This window comes from Pempheris klunzingeri, chromosome 22 (genome assembly GCF_042242105.1).
Source record: "Pempheris klunzingeri isolate RE-2024b chromosome 22, fPemKlu1.hap1, whole genome shotgun sequence".
Classification (NCBI taxonomy): domain Eukaryota; kingdom Metazoa; phylum Chordata; class Actinopteri; order Acropomatiformes; family Pempheridae; genus Pempheris; species Pempheris klunzingeri.
In genome coordinates this window covers 10,474,430-10,489,483 of record NC_092033.1, presented here as the reverse complement: position 1 = coordinate 10,489,483, position 15,054 = coordinate 10,474,430, and the positions used below count along the sequence as shown (strand labels likewise).

Genomic DNA, 15,054 nt, shown 5'->3' with positions numbered 1-15,054 from the left:
AGGGCGCTGGATGTATCCAGTGGGCCGCACACCCCGGCACCTAACCTGGAAGCCAACAACTTTTTTGGCGTGTGCTCAGCGCGACCAACTCTCATTGGACTGAATAAGCATCATATTTGGTCCGGTATCCAGGTCTTATAATACACCCATGACTTAACCTAACAATGTCACGCTACTTCCTTCTTTGCTCCTGATTGTTAATAATCAATATTTGCTACTGCCGTTACAGTATTTTGTCAAATGAATGTTAACGTGTTATTTTTTGCTTTTGCTGCAACGACTGATGGTGTTGTTTTTCTTGAGAGGACTATCATCTTAGAACGTCACGACTTTACAGCAAATAAATAGAAATGCAAAAGTTCATTGCAAGTCTGTGATAGGAGGGGAACTCTCTCCTACGTAAAAGTTGCCACCACCACCCATCCACCACCCATATCTCCACACCCTTACTTTCTGCTATGCTATATATAGGGCACACTACTTCCTGCGCTGACACTAGCTGTTGGCATTGGACATTAATTGTGCGGTACAGATTTGCCCAATTTGAATGTAATTCAAGGTATACTCTGTAGCCAAAACTACAAAAATGAGACCTTGTGTCTTGTTATAAACCCAAGTTCTCTCGTAAAGCATTTGTGTTATTAGTTCCCATCCCACCCTAACCAGGCAGAGAACAACTCACACCACGTCCAACCTCCCACAGAGTTTACATGAGGCTGAGGAGACTCACCTTTGACACAGTTTGAAACATTATTTTGTCACTGACTTATCTCCGACACATCTAAGGTGTCCAGCAGATGGAGAGTGTTGTTGTGCACCAACATTCCCCAGATGTTTGCCTCTATGATCCCCAGGAATTTTCCAAATATAGAAACAATCAGTTTCTCTCAGCCCAAGGAAACCTAATTTCCTGAACGGTGGCTGAGCGGTTTCGCCTGTGGTCCTCCCTGGCTCGGCTCAGTCCCGCCGGCGCGGACAAGATCCCCTTAATAACATATTTGACCTTGACTCTCCTTGCTATTCTTGTCGCCTTTACCTTTACGCTGGTGAGAAGAAAGACGAGCTTCCTTGTTACACAGCTGCTGCTTGTACTTTGAATTCAATGCATTGTGACGTTTTTGTATAAAATGATTAGATTTAGATTGGACACATTGTCTGAATGCGCATATCTTCAACACCTGAAATAGATACTCTATTATTCTGACCTTCAAGAGTAGTCACGCCAGCTATATGCTAATACTGTAACATCTAGCTCACACAGAATGGATCTTCCATACTTACCTGAAGGGGAGAAGGAACAAATACAGTCCTTTAGGGCTGTAATACTTCACTATAAAGAATCTTTTTTTTTCGTTTTTGTTTTTTCTTTTTAATTGAGCCATAGTCAAAGTTTTTCTATGTGAGATCGGCTGATAATACTCTGTTAGGTTCATCACTACAATTACCAATTAACATTGTCACATTGTCATTTGATATGTTGTTATTATGAAAATATCAATTATAGCCATTTTAGATAAAGATAGAATGAACAAAATGACATGTTTTTATGCAGAAGTATACGGTCTTGTGTAAAGATGGGTAGCAATACATTTCAGGGTAAATCTTGTGTGTTTTCAAAGAGTTTAATTGGACAGCGGGTCAAAGACTTCAGAAAACAAGGACAGATTTAAATATTTCAGTCTTAAGAAGCGTTGAATTTGGAACAGGGGAAGCTGATCTTTAAACTGTGCCCGAGGACGACGAGACGAGAGCATGTGTTCTAATTAAGGATCTTTAGTCTGGTCCTGCCTCACTTTTTACTTATTCATGTCTTCACATTGTTCCTGTTCTGTTTTGTTTTTTAAATTCCTATTTATTTCTCATTTTGCCTTTGAAGTCATATAAATATGAGAAATAAGTGAGGGCAGACGCATGTTCACCAAAAAATATATTGCACGAAACTTGACTGAAACATAATTGAATAATAGAAAATATTTAAATACACATTTAAATACATTTCTTTGCAAGTGTGTCAGATATGCCCTCAGATGCAAATGAAGCAATATGTCCCTAAAACAAAATATAATAAAGCCATTTATTTGGTTCGGCAAATAAATGAGCAACTATATTTTTACTGATTGTTTAATCCTTTTTCCACCTCCTAAACACTTCTAAACACACTTTTCCACTGCTAAGTTAAGACGACCTCCATGGACCATATCATGCACTTTTACACATATTCCTGTGTTATCAGTGTGACTAATGGCAGTGGACTTCAGTGTGTTAAAGGGACTTTGCGTGCTTTCTCAGGTCAACCTGGCATCTTAAAGGACACTGTGAAAGCAGATCAGCTTCCCCCAGAGAGTACTAAGAATTCAGTGTGTGTGTGTGTGTGTGTGGGTCTTCGTACTGATGTCCTCTCCCTGTACAGTCTGCTGGCTCCAGCGTACGGAAACTGCCAGACAATGGCAGATTGTGAAGGTCAAAGAAAGTTTCTTTGTCTCGAAAAAGAAAAAAAACAATAGACTCTATCAAAAGTTTATTGGCTCCGCCATCTATAGGAAACCAGCCCAGGGTCCTTTTTATAGTGACAGCAAGGTCAAGACCCCAAATCTCCCGAAACTTAAGCTGGAAAAACAATTAGTCTTCATACAGCAGTTTTTTTATTTATTCGTACGTTTTTGTGCGTCTCTCTGCAGAGTATAGAGTATGTATCTATGAGCAGTTGTTAATGAAGTTTCACATTTTATATACTTCTGAATGAGAAAACATACTGAGACGTGTCATTAAAATAAGTCTTAATATATGGAACGGTCATCAGTAAAATCTGACCTAGAAATTCAATACACCCTTGGTAACTCTTAAAGAGCCGCACAACACCCGTGTGTGTGTTTCGAATGTCATGCAAGAGTAAAGTGCTACTGGAATATTTTGTACATGCTCAGTGAATGTGTGTGTCTGTCTTTATTAACGTGTTCACACACAGCTTTCCCTGCTGATTTGATATGGCTGATTAGGGCTGTTAGATGAGGATCAGAGATGACCTTGGTGGCCAGAGCATCTGCGTTTTCTTGAAAGATACAAAAAAGCCTCTGGGATGAATAATGTGATCACTTAGCTATCATCACAGACCACTCACAACAGTAAAGTGTGTGCTGTAGTGTCCCCAGCTGAATAATGGTCTGGCTCTCTGACTGATGGTTCACAGAAGCAAACTTTCATGAGGCCTTTCAATGTTAATGAAAGGAGTTAACGTGGCAATTTGTTAGCTTTACCAAATGACAAAAACAGCATCATAGAGTCACTAAAATACACACAATATAAAACAAAACATTGATAAACTGTGTGCGCTCATCAGCCAGGGGCTAAATGATACTGAACATTACTTTCATCTTACTTTCTAGACGTGAATTGCACACCTTTCTGTGTAACTGTTGTAATGGATTAATGAATGAATTAAACATATAGAAATGACATATCATTTGGGTCATTTACTGTACATGTACCTTTTATGAAGCATTTGTGGCTATGAGTGCTTAGTTTAAAGATTAATTTTGGCTTAGCCTAAAGCAGCCTGTCAGCTCACTTTATTTGCATGAGTTTGTCTGTATATAATGTGCCTGTGTAATATGTGTAATAGCTCAATCTGCTTTGGTATATTTATATAGTGAATATGTTAAAATATCTTATTTTGTTGTAATTTCTTTTAGCAATTTCTGGCACAAGAATTTCCTTCAGGATAAATCCTATCTTATCTTAAATCAGGGAATTGTGGGCTTGCCATCTGTAATCAATGACTGTATGATTAATACATCAGCTCTATTCACCTACTGGGACTTAAACGTGGTTTCCATTCCAATGAGGAAGATTGATTGGATAAAAAAGCTCCTCCCCCAGACTGCAGGTGTCACATATAAGCTACAATGGCCTCTAAGCATGTTATGAATGCAAATCACAGCCCTCACACGGCGAAGGGTGAAAAATTGACTGAGATGGATGGAAGGGGGTGATTGATGGAAAAGATGGCAGAGAGATAAAGAAACGGTAGATGAACATGTCTAGCATTGTGTCAGCCCCGACATTGCTTCCTTATTTTGGGGGGAAATTGATATTGTATAATGTTTAAAGCTGCTGTAATGAATATTTTTATATTCACAATGGATTAAGTAACTATGTGTAATGTGAAAGTAGTGATGTAGTAGTTTGCTCTGAATCAAAATAGCAACTAGAGAGCTAAAGAGCTGGATATTTCCCTCAGGATCTGGTGGAGACCAAACCAGAGCTAAAAGTAAGGTGGATATTGGGCAAATTGCTAGTTTTATTAATTTCATCAAGAGTCACAATGAGCAGTTACCAGCAAATTTGCAGACTAAAGTCAAACGGACTCATAACTAGTTAGCCTACAGTTTTCATTTGAATGAGTCAAAAACACATTTGTTTCCATTATTTACACTTAAGCTTAACATGATGGAGTTGTGCCTTTTACCATGAAAAGAACACATTAGAGCAACTGCTGGATAGAAGCACAAGTCCAGACTGTTTTCACTCTTGGTACATAATGATTCACTACGCCTTCCAAGCATGAGTAACCGTAAAACAGCAAATTTCCACATGCTTCCTGTAGCTGGTTCTGGGTACACTTTCCCTCCTAATGATGTGGTTGGTCTAAAAAAAAAAAAAAGAACCATTACCTGCATTTTAAACTGTTTTGTTGTAATCATTTAGCTTTCTCCTACAAACTTCAGTAGAATAGTCAATCCCCCAGTCATTCAGAATTTCATCCTGTGTGCGAAGAGTTACGAAGGCACATAATTGCCAGGAGAATATATATAAAACATAATGGGGATGAGTGAGAAGAGTTTAGGGGAAAGACTGGGAGAACAAGCAGGAAGCTGCAACGGAATTTCCACACCCTGATGTGGGTGGGACCCCTCCTGCCCAGCAAACAGAGAGGGCACATTCTCCCCTCTCTCTCCTCCTCCTCCTCTTTTCTTTTTCCTCTCTGCCTCCCCCCCTCCAAGCTCGCTCTCTCTTTTTGCTCGGACAATAGGGGCCACGGTGAAACAATGTAAAAAGGAAAGGCTGGGGGTTTGTGCGGCAGCAATAAGGGGTGGTCTGAGGTGCTCAGAGAGGAAGACGAGGGAGAGGGGGGTCGGAGGAGAGTGATGGAGACTTTCTTTTCCTGGGAGTTAGAGTCTTGATAATGGGGATGTATAGAAAATCAGCATGGTTGGGGGGGGGGACGCGGTTGACGTAAGGTGGGGATAAGGGCTGTATGGTAGAGAGGGGCCGCTAGCGTCGAGGGTTACACAGGAACATGGCCGAGGGGCCGAGGGTTATGTTTTTGTGGGACTCAAACGGTTTTCTGCCTGACTGAGCCTGAAAGTGATCATGCTGAGCGAGGCAAAGAAAACCTGTCTGTCTTTCTGTACTGCACAGACACACAAGTTTACACACAAGATAAACTAGCTAGTGAATGTGGTGCAGCATTTAGGATTTAAAGAGCAGGATATTTCTTTTAGGAGTTGGAGGAGACAAAAACAGAGCTAAATGAGAGCGAATATTGGATTAGATTCACCAAATACATGGCCCATGAATGCTGACGATGCACCGTGTGTGCTGGATGTGTACAGAGGCCACTGTTCACTAACATGCCGCTAACATGAGATAACTTTTGAAGGTGACTAATTGCTGCTATTTAGGGTTGAGGAGGCACCTGCACAGATAGCAGACAGCCAACCAGTTTAAAGACTTATACAGGTTTCTTAAATAGGTCTCTGAAACCAGGATATTATATTTACATATGCAACCCAAAAATCCAGTCGCAACTGAGATTATCTACATGTTAATACACTCCTTGAATTTGAACAACCCAAAAATAATTTCTACCAGATACTTCCTGCACTCATATGATGGTCAAAAATAAAGCCGAAGCTCTGGTTAAATATAAGGCAGTGTGTGTATGTCAGTGGGAGAAGGTGCAAATGACTGCGGAAAATAGATCCAGGGAAAGAAAAAAAGAGAGAGAGGACATGATGACCTAAAACTGCCTCTGCTGCCGGAATGTGAAAGACTGGAAAGACCTGATCACAACTGTGACAGCCATTTTAACAGGCACCTACTCTCGACACTGTCATGACAACCACGGCTCACATTTACAGCAAGATTCAACGAGACGGTGATGTCAGAGCAGATCTTTTTGTTTTAAAGAAACAGTGAATGAAACACGTGTGTACGCTTAATGCAAATACAATAAATCAGCTTTAATTTTCAGATCATAATTAATCTTGATGAAGTAATCTTAACTTCACTGCTGGGAAAATGGTCTTTTCATAAAACTGGGCTGTCTGTGCAGCAGAGAGGGATGGATATTTTTGAAGTAGGTGCTACATGATCAGAGGAAACAGAAAAAGGGCTGTGGTATTCCCTTTTGCTCAAAAGGTAGAAAACCAACAACAACCAGAATGCGCTACATCTGCATCTTTACATAGGAAATAGTTTTTTAATGCTCAATTAATGTTTTGATTGTCTTACAGAGAAAATTTAAAGTATCTAAATTATTTTCTTTTGGTACAATCTGTACTTCAAACAACATCCATAGAGGTGCTTCATTAGAGACCTTTGCAACATACAAATACTACGCGCATTATACAAATACAAAGCCAGTCAAAACCCAGCACAGTTCCCCCTTAAACCCCACCGAACCACCAGTGGGTCTATAAATTTATGTTGTGCAGCCAAGATTAATTGAAACCCACATTATTTTAAAATCAAGTGAGCTAGTTGAGATCCCATGTTGCACGCTGCATTTCTGTGGCAGTTTGCTGGTTTGGTGGAAGATATTTCACGGTCCTACTGATCTGTCTAAATGCAGACAACGTGACACATCAGGACGTTTCCAGCAGCAAAAAATTACATTTCCTGGTTGAATTTTCAGCTCTCTAAAACAGCTGTAAAAATCTAATTTTATCGTCAGCATCTCAGGATCAAAAGTTTGTCTTTCTAGTCAAGAGCATCATCAAGGACAGCTCACACCCTGGCTTCCACATGTTTGACCTGTTGCCCTCTGGCAGGCGCTACGGGTGCATCAAGGCAAGAACAAACAGATGAAAAAACAGCTTCTTTCCCAAAGCCATAACCACTCTGAACTCACCACATGCACTGACACAGACTAATCCCCCAACATTCACACACTTCCTTCCCACCTACTGTGCAATATATTAGTATAAAGATTTTCTTCTCAGGGAGCAAATGTTATCTCGTTATACATTGTATAATGACAATAAAGGCATTCTATTCTATTCTATTCTAACATCGATCATGAATGTGATCATGAAGATGATTTAATATGGAGTAATAACATATTACTGCCGAGCACTTTTACTTTCATGCTTTAGGTGCATTGATAATACCCACGCACTTATACTGAAATAAAGTTTTGAATGCGGGACTTTCACTTGTAACAAAGTATTTAAAATTGTACTTGTACTTCGGTATTATTGCTTTTAACTGAGAGGAAAATTGGAGGCATCCGCGCATGTATGTCAAACGGGCAGTTTTGGAGAGATTCAGTCTACTGGAAATGATTTACAGGATTAGAATTATGAACGCTGTGAGGCCCGAGTCACTTTAGGACACATCGGTTCAAATTCCCAGCAAAATGACATATTACCACTTTTAATGAGTAATCAATATCAGTTATTGAGCTTCTACTTGTCACAGTCATGTTGAAGTTGGAAAGTGTTCTTCTTTCTGTGGACCCACGAGCTGTGTAAGCCTCTGGCCCCATCTTGTGGCGCTGAAATGTCTTGCGGTTATTTGACTAGTAGGTCAGAACAAACTTACTGACTTCATGACCTTCTAATGTTTCCAGATTTAGATGAAGTGGCAAATGCTTGTTCTGGGCACGAGGTGCTTTGAACTATAAATACCAGAGATAAGCTCTGTTTGAGCTGCAACATACTGTTGATGCTTCATGGTTTTTTATCGACAGTTTGCACTATGTAGCTATGGTCTGTAAGGGAAATCAAAGATGTGGAGGAGATCACACATGGAAAATACAATCAGCGTTATTTGGCAAGTATGTGTACACATGCAAGGAATTTTTATGTGTACAAATGGTTTTTGGTGTACAATGGAGGGCAGGTTGGCATTGATGATTTTTTTTCTGCAGTCCTTGATCCAGATATAAACAGTGACGAAGAACAGACAGGATGGTTGCAGAGTAAACCAGGATCAGAAGCTTCTGAGGCAGGTTGAACTTCCTGGGCTGGCGTAGGACGGCATCGGGGTGTCGGGCCTGTAGTCGTGTAATCCTGTGATGGACTGCTTCCTGGGGAAGACTGTTGAGCCTTTGAAGCTGGAGGTGACGTCACAGAGCCCCAGTGATCTGCTGGAGATCTGCATGCAGACGTTCCAAACAAGAGAGGACACGAGGCAAATTTTATAAGTGTTGTAATGGTACATTTTCAGGGGTTCAGAAGAACCCCAGCATCACCATTACAAGTTGAAATGGGAGACATGCTCTAAGGCAGGGGTGTCCAAACTACGGCCCGTGGGCCAACTGTGGCCCGTGGTCCAATTTTCATTGGCCCACAGGAAATTCTAAAGATGTATCGTAACACGGCCCACACATGGAACCTGCGCTGGACTGTGTTGTACTTCTTAGTGTCACCACTAGGGGGAATCTGCCTCTTGAACGAGGCAGATTCTCTATAAAATGAGTGATAGAAGAAGAAATGTGCTACAGGTGACCCAAAATGGCAGAATTAAGGAAACGTAAGAGAGCAAGTTAGTGTAGAAAGTTTCAGACGCTGTGTGCGATGAGAGCACAGCTAATAACTAATGAAGATCACTTTTGCATTACGGAGGAGCTGCTTGATGTTAGCAGTCTAAAGAGCACCAGGACGCGTGAGGATGTTTTTGAAGCTGTGCCAGATGCAGTTGGCATGATCGGAGTTAAATGGGAGGAGCTGTGTGGAGGTACTACGGATGGAGCTCCAGCTGGGACAGGGGAGCGCAAAGGAATCTACAGTGTCCGCCGAGGGGCGAGAAAGTGAGGTAAGGCTGTTAATTCGAGCACCAGGGCTCTAGCACAGACTATTTCAAGCTTCCCTCTCTGATGCTGATGGTTGGCATCTTTAGTGGATCTCACTGATCACCTTAACACACTGAACAAGAGCCTACAAGGCAAAGACCAGCTTGTACCACAACTAATAAATGAAAGCCCACTAATGGAAAGGCTGTTTTTTTTCTTGAATCATATTCAGTTGTCAGGCAGAATTTACCTACATTTGATTGATTTTGCCAACTTTAATCCACTAGAGGTGAGGTGATATACATCACCTCTGGTGGATTAAAGTTAGCAGTATACCTGCTGTATGTTTTTCTGTATGTGGCCCTCAGTGAAAAAAGTTTGGACACCCCTGCTCTAAGGAATAAGCAGGGTACTGTTTTGATTACTTATTTTAAACTTTAAGATGGGGAAAGAATCATCGATGGTATATCAGTTGTCACGGCTGGCTCCTAGGCCACAACAAAGGAAAAGGTGCAAGAGAGGCTTTACTGTAAATAAAGACCATTTTATTACAACAACGAAGAACATGGGTGGCTGGGTGTGAAGAGAGAGGGCTCTGGTTCCACAGGCCGGCCTGTATAACCTGGTACACTGGTCAGGTGTGCCAGGTTAGGTGACTGCATGCTCCGCCCAGCCAGGGACCTGCAACAGAAAAGCAAGAGAGAGAGTGACGACCAAGGCTCTAGGGCCGTAACACAGTCTACACCAGAGAAATGTTGGCAGTCTTGACAGGATATCAGTGGACCGAAGAGGAGAAACCACTGACAGCAGCTGTTTGTTCAGATTAGAGTTCATGACTGAGCTGTTCAACAAGCAGACCAGATATCAGCAGCAAATTACAAAGGATGTTATCAGAGTTCAAAAGGATGTGGCTGAGTGTGATGTTTCCATGGGTACCAGGATGCACTGGAATCAAAGGAAATTGAGCAGCAGAAAAAGAAACCACGAAAAAAACCCACACTGATACAACAGTTGACTAAACACATTATTTAAAAAAAAAAAAAAAAAAGAAGCAACAATAAGGGGTAAAACTCAGTCATTCATTGTGAAGCTCATCAAATATGAAGCTTTGATGAATCTCTTTTGTTTCATCGTCATGAGGAGAACAAACTGACCGAGAGGATGTGATAGTTTGGCGCTCTTGGTTCTTATTTCATTGTCTTGTATTTCTGATTATGATGAGATTCACACTCCGCACCAGCCGGTGGCGGCAATGCGCCATTACGCAGTTTGCCAACCTCAGAGAAAGAACGTAAGGAAGCAGAAGAGGCAGCTGCAGCGACGAGCCGGTGCTGTTTCAGATCACACCGAGCAGCCGACGTGGGTTTTTTTTTTTTCCCCCTGTGCAGACAGCTGGGAGGAGGACAGGGCGGCCCCTGCGCGTTACAACCCCACAGAATGGGAAACCTGCTCTCCTCTACCGGGTAACGGGCTGATGTGTTGCTGTGATAACGTTATTGCTTGTGCGTCACATGTGCTGAACAGTAGAAAAGAGAGAGAGAGAGAGAGAGAGGTCTGATCATGCATTTTTTATGTCCGTTCTTAATAAGCAAGACACTGAATTGCTCCAGTTTCAGGGTTTCTGCTCTGAGAGCATCCATGGAGGCAGCACGGATGTGTGCGTCACAACATCGTGGAAGCCACTTTTTTTTTATTCATTACATTAATTTGACAGCATTGGCAGCTTTGCAGATTGAGATTATTAATACAAAACACACATCAGCCTTACACTTGTGATGTATTATTAGCCTCTCCCCACCCCTGAGATCATTTGGGTGACATGAAGTAATGCTTTCACTCACCACTTGTCCAACTGCTGATCATTTAAGTTTCTTTACCAGGCAGTCATTCACAATTCAATATAAGCTTTCTTGTGCATGTGCATGTGCAGATTGACTCAGACTGTACTGTTAAATACAGTTTTGCCGTATTCAGCCCACAACCTCATGTTTCAGTCACTGTTGTAGTGGTATAATCAGACACTCAGAGGAAATGTGCATTAGGAAAGTAGGCTGCTAAAGTGCAATAGTTACACACTGACACCATAATAACATATGTTCTTTGTAGAGGATCATACTTGTATGATAGCAGCATCAGCCAAACATGGCATCTTTTATTTTAGAAAGCCGATAGACCATAGCAGAGAGGACAGACAGACAGTGTCCTGATGTCCACTACACAGAACAGAGTATAAAGAATACATTTCAAAACAAGTAACTTGTTTTTTTTCATCCAAGAGATGAAAAAAAACTGTTGTTACTCTGAAATAATTTCAGTATCTAACTTTTAATGTGGGGGCTCAGGAGGATATATAGTGAAATGTTAAGTTAAGCTTCACGATTACACCAATTCTAAAGCATTTCAGTTACATCCCAAGTGTGGGCTGTGGGACTCATTTTTAAATATGACTGCGGTTTGTCATTTGTTCCAGTTTCTTCAGCACTGGTGCAGCTGTGTCTGAAGTGAGGGAAGGGAGGTTCATATCCAGGAGGATCAGCCGTGGCATAACTTATTATTATACTCCGTTTCCAGCGGCAGAGGACCAGACATTATGTCCTGCCAAAGACTCTCAAACATCTACAGCCCCCGGCTCCATCTCCTCCCCGTCACCCCCCTCTGCAGAGCCCTCCTCCTCTCCTTTGCTCTCAGATTCATCTTCACACACACCCTCCCAGAACAAGTCAGATTCTGTGTCCACTTCCTGTCCTCTCCTTCTTTTCTTCGCCTTCCTTGGTGCAAAGCCTGGGGCGGTGGCCAAGTACAGGGACCTTTACCTGGACCGTGGCATGGACGTCCTCGTGGTCCAGAGCAACGCAGTGCACTTCCTGTGGCCTCGATGGGGGCTCGACTATGGGTTGGAGGTTTTGAAGCTTCTGGAGGAGCCTCAGTTCTCAGGGAGGGCAGTGCTGGTTCACGCCTCCTCCATCGGCGGCTACACTTTTACCCAGATACTCGCCCACGTCGTTCAGGGACCAAAAAAACACTCAGGCCTCGCTCAGAGGGTGATAGGACACATCTATGACAGCCTGGTGGTTGGCACTCTGGAGCACATGGCGATAGGTGGGTGAGAGTGATCCGGCTCAGGTTACTTTTGTGTTGGATATGTGTGTCACATCTTTTAAATAATTCACCAGTCAGCTGACTTACTGCTCTAGTTTGACAGGTGTCCAGGGATTACTTAGTGGCAGCTTGTTTCCAACCTGCCTGAGGACAGTGACTGCAAACAGTTTATATTTCCATCAGTTGCTGTTTATATAAGGCTGTAATTAAAGATTTTGTGTTATTGGTTGGTCCCTTTTATTTTTTCATGTAATAATTTGGTTAAAATAGTGAAAAATTCCTATGACAGTTTCCTGGACCCCAAAGTGAAGTCTTCAGGTTGCCAGGTTTGTCCAAGCAGAACAGTCCAAAACTCAACGGTATTCAGTTGATTGTGATATTGATAATTGAATATCAGAAGCTGAAACTGGATCATATGTGGCGATATGAATTATTATCCAGTGACGGAAATTGCTGTTATTTAGTGGACCAAGTCTGCAGCCAGTGATTTTCATTATCGATTATTCTGCAGGTAATCTTCTTCATTAATTTCTTTGGTCGTCACAAAATCCTAGAACACAAAAACACGACCGACAGCCAAAAGAGAACTAGTTCCCTGTCATTTAATACCAAGAAAAACTACAAATACTGGAACCATACATTTTTAAAAATATTTTTTGCTTAAAACACAACTTAAAAGACTAATCGACTGTGAAATGAATTGCCATTTCATACTTTCTTATCAACCAATTGTGGCATTTAACAAGTTTTAGGGTGGTGATGGTTTTATCTTAATTATAGAATAATGTTATAAAATAATTGTACTTTTAATCTTATTATAAAATAATTTTGCTCTTGATAATAAAATATCACCCCTCTGTCTCAGGCCTTGGCAAGACTCTGCTGCCACGCTTAGAGGGCTTTGTGAAAAACGCCGCCATGCTTTACTTTTGGCTCTTCAAGTCCCACACAGCAGACATCTACAACGACAGCATCCAGGTTTTCCACCACAACCCAATCACCGCGCCGGCCCTCTTCTTCTTCAGTGAAAATGACGCCCTGTGCGACCCAGTCGACATGGAAAAGTGCATTGACCTCTGGAGGAAGAGGGGCGTGACTGTGGAGAGCAGGAAGTGGAGGGAGTCCATACATGCAGCCCACATGCGATGCCACCCAGAGGACTACCTGTCCACCCTGGAAAAATATTTGAACTCACTGCCCCTTTCCTCCCTCGAAGCCAAAGTGGAAACTGATGTCAGCATTGACTGAGTTTTAAAATGTGCAGCGCTTTACGATTTCAAAGAGAAGACACTTTGAGTGTCGTTATTTAAGTTTTAATTTAACAAAGCTTTTTTGCTTTCCTTTTATGCACTCCCAATTGTTTTAAACCGACTGTCATGTGATGCATGTTTTGCACAGGATGTGATTGTTAATGAGTTACTGTTGCATGTGACACCAGAGATCTGGTTTTTGCATAATATTTGAAATTAAACTTTGAAATAAAGTTCAAATTGCAATTCTAACAGCAACTCTTTGCTCTATTCATTTCTGCAGGTATATAAATCGTATACATCTGATTTACACAGTATACAGAGGGATTATGAAGGCACGATGCAGGGCAGTTAAAGGCAAGGAGAAAACAGCTCATAGCTACCACTGATGTGTTGTGGTCTGAAAGATAGTCGTGTTCCATGAGAGAAAAAGAGAGAGAGAGAGATTGGTAGGTGTCCAACCCTAAACATATAGTGTTAACTTGTGTTTGGCTTTCTGAAGCACTCAATCACAATGAAGCACTTCTGTTGAAAATGGTTCACCGTTTGCAGGCAGGTCATGCATGCAGAAATGGCGACATCTGCTGGCCAAACTCATCATATTACATTTGTGTGGCTGGATTAAACTGAAGACCATGTTTGAACACAAGCAGCTTTACTGCTTTAATTGTTACTTTGGTCTGTAAAGCGTGCATACAGGAGTTATGGCTGTGTTTTTAAATACTGAGACTGGTTAATAAGAACCAGCGTGACTCCTCTGATACATAGTGTGACATACGATGGCCTTTTTGTGGTGCTCACATGGCGTCCAGTACTTCCCTTTGGTACAAAACTAATGTTAACTGGTTTGGTTGGTTGAGCAGCATGGTAGATAGCCTTAATGTGATGTTAGCATGCTCGTTAGCATACTCTTAGCCTCTCTCTCTCTCTCTCTCTCTCTCTCTCTCTCACTCTCTCTCTCTCACACACACACACACACACACACACACACACACACATGGATTCTCAGCTTGTCACTTTTAAATATGAGCTTATCAAATATCAGGCTACAAATACCAAATGGTATTTTTTGCTTTTCTTACGTGTATATTTGTGTTGTTCTAATTTCTTATACATAATACAGTTGTTTTATTCCATCCTGCCATCATAGCTTGCTGTTGCTTTAGTGGTAGTCTGCTACTTTTTCCATGGTGTCTGTTCTCTCATTTCATCCATTTGTTCCGCTGACATTTCCTCCAGCAAGACTCTCAAAGGGCGATGTTGCAGACTACAACTTTCACACTTTCACAAAGAAGGTTACCAGTCTCCTCACAGTATCCATCACCTTTTTCACTTTCCTACACAGTGTAGCGCGCAACGCTGATTTGCGAATAATGCAACAAAATGCCAAGAGTCCTGGGTTAACAGCAGCAAGCCTGAGGATAGAGTCCCATCAGTGACAATGGACGCAATTCTGCTCACGTCCAAGCCAGTTTTCTCGAAGAACTGTGTCAGTTCATCAACAATCTTCCCACTTGTGTGCTTAGGCAGAGGAAACAAACAAAGCTGCTCTTCCAAAAAGGTCTTCCCGTCAAAAAATCCTGCAAACACAGATAACTCTCCTATATCAGTTCTGTCAAAGGACAAGTGTATATGTTTAGTGATTTGAGTTCTGCTTTCTTCAGATCAGTGAGTAGATTGAAAAACTTC

The 15,054-nt window shown here is 41.7% G+C and overlaps 1 protein-coding gene across 1 annotated transcript; it reads left to right on the top strand.

Moving 5' to 3' along the window:
* Nucleotides 1–10,404: 10,404 nt before the first annotated feature.
* Nucleotides 10,405–13,617, top strand: LOC139222153 (uncharacterized). Its single transcript, XM_070854131.1, has 3 exons — nucleotides 10,405–10,479; nucleotides 11,487–12,115; nucleotides 12,981–13,617. The coding sequence occupies exons 1-3, from the start codon at nucleotides 10,454–10,456 to the stop codon at nucleotides 13,361–13,363; spliced, it is 1,038 nt and encodes a 345-aa protein (XP_070710232.1). The 5' UTR covers nucleotides 10,405–10,453; the 3' UTR covers nucleotides 13,364–13,617.
* Nucleotides 13,618–15,054: the final 1,437 nt, after the last annotated feature.